This window comes from Cariama cristata, unplaced genomic scaffold (genome assembly GCF_000690535.1).
Source record: "Cariama cristata isolate BGI_N322 unplaced genomic scaffold, ASM69053v1 scaffold37791, whole genome shotgun sequence".
Classification (NCBI taxonomy): Eukaryota; Metazoa; Chordata; class Aves; order Cariamiformes; family Cariamidae; genus Cariama; species Cariama cristata.
In genome coordinates, this window is record NW_009601664.1 from 8,403 (window position 1) to 13,297 (window position 4,895).

Below are 4,895 nucleotides of genomic sequence, written 5' to 3' on the forward strand. Positions count from 1 at the left end.
TTCCACTGACGAAAATTACTAGCAGTAAACATATATGAAATGCTTATGTTAATATCGAGCAAACATCTTTCTAAATACTGTATTGATCACATGGTGGGTGGAAATGCTTTCTAAGCAAAATTATACTTACAGGAGTGGAAAATCTTCAATGTATTCTTATTTCTTTTTATTTATTTAGAAAATAAATGCTAAGCTTCATGATGGAGTGTGTCAACATTGCAAAGGTATCTTGGAGTGGCGGGTGAAATTCAGCAAGTACAAACTATTATCAAAACCTAAAAAATGGTGAGTTAAGATACTTTGTGTTAATCATTGATAATGTAGTTTGTGAGCTTTTTAGAAAATATTCTAGTTTTGGAAATTCACAAGTAGTAGCTACTACTACGTGACATTCTTCAAATTTGGAGTCTGCAATGACAATATATATGCAACATTGATTTTTCTCATTCATTAGTCTTTTATCTTAAACTTTTGAAAAGAAAACACAGTAGAAATGCAACTGCTTCCATCTTTGCTGTTAAAATGGTTGAACTGTGGAAACTGTAAGTTTCCAAAACTGTCAGTGTGTCCTCCTGAACAAAAAGTCAAACCTAAACCACTTGTAACACGATTTTCTGAGGCCTAGTTGCAAGTCAATACGAGAGGAATCTGCACATCTCTTAACTTCTGTAGTTTACAAAAACTATCTAGTAGAGAAATAAGGAGAGGAAGGCTTTAGTTTTGTGTCTCATCAGAAGCCATCAGCAGCACTGTTCTTAGCATTACTGAGGCCTGAATTCCTACAAAATGTTTGCAATGTATGCATTTCATTACCTCTTGGCATGTTCTGTCTTTTTGTATGTGAAACTATAATCCTAAATATTAAACGTTTGGCATTATTTGCATACAGTTCTGTATTAGGTGGTTTTGGATAAGTACATAACAAAGGTGATAAATATCTTAACGTATCACAAACCGATAATTTTTTTACATTTTCTGAAGTGGATACTCTCTGCTTCCTTCTTAATTGCTCAGCAGTAGAGGTCCTTACCTCTGTGGCAGCAGGCACAGCCAGTGTTTCAACAATGAAACATTGAAATCAAAGAACTAGAGCTGGGCTGTGGTGTATGATATAGCCGGCTTTGTCACAGTAGTTCACTCTGCGTTTGTGTGTTGTTTTCAGTTACATACTTCTGAAATACTTATGAACTGCTTGAAGAGGTTCTGTAAATTTATGTGTGCAGTTCCCTGAATGATCGTGTATTTTATTTTGATTTTCAGCAGGTTAAAAGGGAAGGAATGTTTGTTCATACTATATCCCCCACTTGTGAAAAGTTTTAGTTTTAAATATGAAATCGTATGCAACAAGTATTTCGGTTTTAGTAAACAATTTCACCCTTTCATGTCAAAAAAAAAATATTGATTAGGTAGAAGTCTCACTGGTTCTCAAAGTAAACATTCTGGCTTCTATTCACCACAGATAAAGTTGGGATTTGTATTTTTTAACTTTCTCAAATGAATATGTGCACCCTGTAAGTAACGAGCTGTAACGGATCATGTTGTGGTGAATCTGATTCTTTTGCCTCTTCTCTGCCTACCCCCCCAAAGGAAAAAAGTAGGCAAAGAAGCATGTAAATCAGGGAAGCATTGGAAATAGAAGAAGTGGCATTGTGGGACAGCTGCTTATGACAGAATATGTGATGTTTTCCATCATATTTCTGAACAAGTAAATCGGGCTGCAGACCATTCTAGCTCTACAGGTGGTGGTTTCTAGCCCAGCCTTCAGGAGTACCACGGCTGAGTGGGCTGCTGTTCTGAAAGGACAAGGCAGTGAAGATTTTCAATGGGTTAAATTTCTAGGTGAGGTAAACACATTATAGACTTTAAAAATTTGACTGTGCAGAAAAAAAAATTAATTGTTCACATCATAGATGACGGGAATGGAGGACTTCTCTGTACCTCAACTTATTTTTAGTTTTTTTACATCTTCAGAATTATGCTTGTTAGTACATTGACAAGTTATCCTTAATTTGCTTTTATTTCAAGTATTTAATTAGTAAAAATTAAACTACTTTTTTAAAAAAAAGGTCTATCCACCTTGCTTTGATAGTAACCTTGTTTGGTGTGACATGGCTGGGAAGAGCTGTAGACATTTTTTTAATACTAATGTAACTGAGCATAGAAGGAAGGGGAAAAAACCAAAGTAAGTAAGTATTTCCAGTGACATCTAACTGTAGGTTTTTCCTGGGTGAGAGGGAAGACCAGAAACACTATGCAGTTCAGACTTTGCTTTTTTTCACATTATGTCCTACAGCAATTCTTGTGATTTTACAGCTTCTTAAGGAATTGGATATGCGCATCTTAATAACTAAAGCTCAGCAAAGCCTAGATCAAGATAGTAGGGAGAAGGTGATAGTGCTTAAGAGTGGGATTTAAGAAAGCAAGTAAAAATTGTTTCACTAGATGCTGGTTAGTGCATCTCTCCTTGTAAGGCATGCAAAAATACTTGATATTTTTCTTCTAGCCTGTTTCAGCCAAGTCTGCAAATCCACTGTTCAGAACTGTATGTTATATGTTTCCTGACAGACTTGAGTGCCTGAAAAACCAAGAAGGAGTGACTCTTAGGACAGCTACATTACATGGGATATGTAGTTCCAGGTTCTGTTCTCCAGAAATATAAGGCTTTGGAAACGTCAGCTGAATATTAAGACATAACATTTCAGAAATTACTTAATCTACAGAGTTTTATCATATCTTGAAAAAGAATAGCCTGGATTTGGGTTTGTTCAGACTACAGTTCTGTGCAGACTTGTGTTCATAGAAAGCAAAGTCCAGCACTGGCTTGGTTTATGCTCTGAGAAGTTCAAGAGGAAGACATTGCAGTGTTGGAATTGAAAGCTTTTTATTTGTAAAATGCGTGCACCTTTTTATATCATATTCTTATTTTCTTTTATTGTTAAACCAGAAGAAGAAGTTATGTAGCTTTTAAAGTAAAACTACCTACTGAAATGAATGGAAAGGTTTCTTTTGTCACTTTAAATGTAAAAATTCTTGATTTTATGTTTCTTCTTCCGTTCTTGTTTGAATAATTCTTCCTCAAAAAGTTAAAGGAGAGGGAATACAGGCAAAGATTTTGATAGTGCTGCTTGTTAAAACACCAAGTGTTTCATCTGAAACTGGCCTATAACACATTGTTCCTCTTTTGAGGAATATGTCTACATTGTCTTAGAACACAGAATGTTTAGTAAGTGTCCACAAATACTTTTTTAATCATGTTTTCTTTCTCCTCACAGTGTGAAGTGCCTCCAGAAGACAGTAAAAGATCCTTACCATATTATTTGTCGACCATGTGCTGGTAAACTAGAAGTTTGTGCTAAATGTGGAAAAGAAGAAGAAATAGTAATTCCGTAAGTAGCTCATAGTTTCAGTACTGCACTGTTTCTTCCTCTTTTAATAAACTTGTTTGGAAACTGCCAAGAAGCTGTTGTACTTTCTGCCACATTCTGAATAATCCTGACAGGAATCGGTAGAAGTCATTGCCTTCCCTTTCTTCTCCTGAAACTAGGGTGAAATGCCTATTGATGTTAGTGGGCTTGGGCCATAAAAGGTCTTATTTGGATAAGATGCTTTATTTTAATACCAAAGGGTAAATTGTGTATCTTCCTTAGGAACAAAGTACTTCAGAATGGATTTTTATATAGAGCACCATAAAATATGGATAAGCCCATGTGCTGTTCGCATTTTGTCATTTGATGATTCAGTTACTAGTGAACAGAAAAACTAAACAAAAGCTGATATTGAGCGGTTACCACAATATAATTACCAGGCTTTTTTTTTTTTTTCTTTATTCTTTACTAGAATTCTCTCTTTATTGAGCATCTTGTATTAATTTACTAGTTTGTGACAACTGCCCTGCCTAGCAGTTGCTTACTTGGTCAAGCTGGTCATATGTATGTATTTTTTCTTCACAGATGCCTTTACTGTCTTTTACATCCTTCCTAGTCAACGGGAAAGTAACTTTAGGTTATTGTCCTTCTCCTCCTTCTTCCTACCTCCAGCCCCTTCCATTCCCGAGAGAATATTCTATTCTCCATCCCATTCTTATTTAAAAGAAAATTAAATTCCAAAAGTAGGTGATGATAATATCCTCTTGCTTTCTGCAGGATTGATAAAGGACAAGACAGAACTGAGAGTGTGACTGCTAAAAATGGCCAAGAGAGCAGTGGATTGGAGGAGGAGCTGGATTTTAATGCAAACTTTGGAGTTACAGACAGTGATGAAGATTCTGATGTGCTTGAAGAACGATTTAGAAGTATGAATTTTGAAAGGACAGACATCTAAAAGGTTGAGTTTATATGACAGACTATACGCGATCAAAAGTGGTAAACAAATGTTTGCCGTAAACTGCTCTGAAAACTTGATTTGACATCTAAAGTCCTTGCATATAAATGTTCGCACTGTGTATCATGATACTTGTTGGGCCTTTTGTATAAATAAATATTTTTTTGTATTAAGAGCAGAATTTCTTGTGAAAAGATTCAGAAATTGAATCTTTAAGCATGGTTATTTCTTGCGTACATGTTATGACTTCCTGTTTCTCTGGAATAAAGCCTCTTTGTGTAATTGTTCTAAATTAAATATTACACAACTGTTGCACTGCCACTTGGAAAGCTACATGAAAGTCTAGAATAAATACAGAGTCTTGTCATAAGAAGGAAGAGCTAAATCAGCTGTAATAGTTTGCTGAAGGAAGAACTTGCAAGTTCTGTCAATGAGTTTTCCAAACAAGGTCAAAATACCAAGTGGTCATTACCCTTATGCCTGTTGTTTCTTTGCTGTCCTAAAAAAAGAGGGCCTAAGTGCCATGACCAGTATGGTTCAGGAGCAGTTAATGCTTATTTACCATATAGAATCAT

The 4,895-nt window shown here is 35.5% G+C and overlaps 1 protein-coding gene across 1 annotated transcript; it reads left to right on the plus strand.

Moving 5' to 3' along the window:
* Nucleotides 1-178: 178 nt before the first annotated feature.
* On the plus strand, nt 179-4,320 carry LOC104169587 (chromosome unknown open reading frame, human C9orf85; the record flags this gene model as incomplete). The annotated part of the gene is made up of 3 exons (XM_009710538.1): nt 179-285; nt 3,273-3,386; nt 4,143-4,320. Coding segments are annotated over 3 exons (399 nt in total), but the record flags the coding sequence as incomplete, so codon positions are not given.
* Nucleotides 4,321-4,895: the final 575 nt, after the last annotated feature.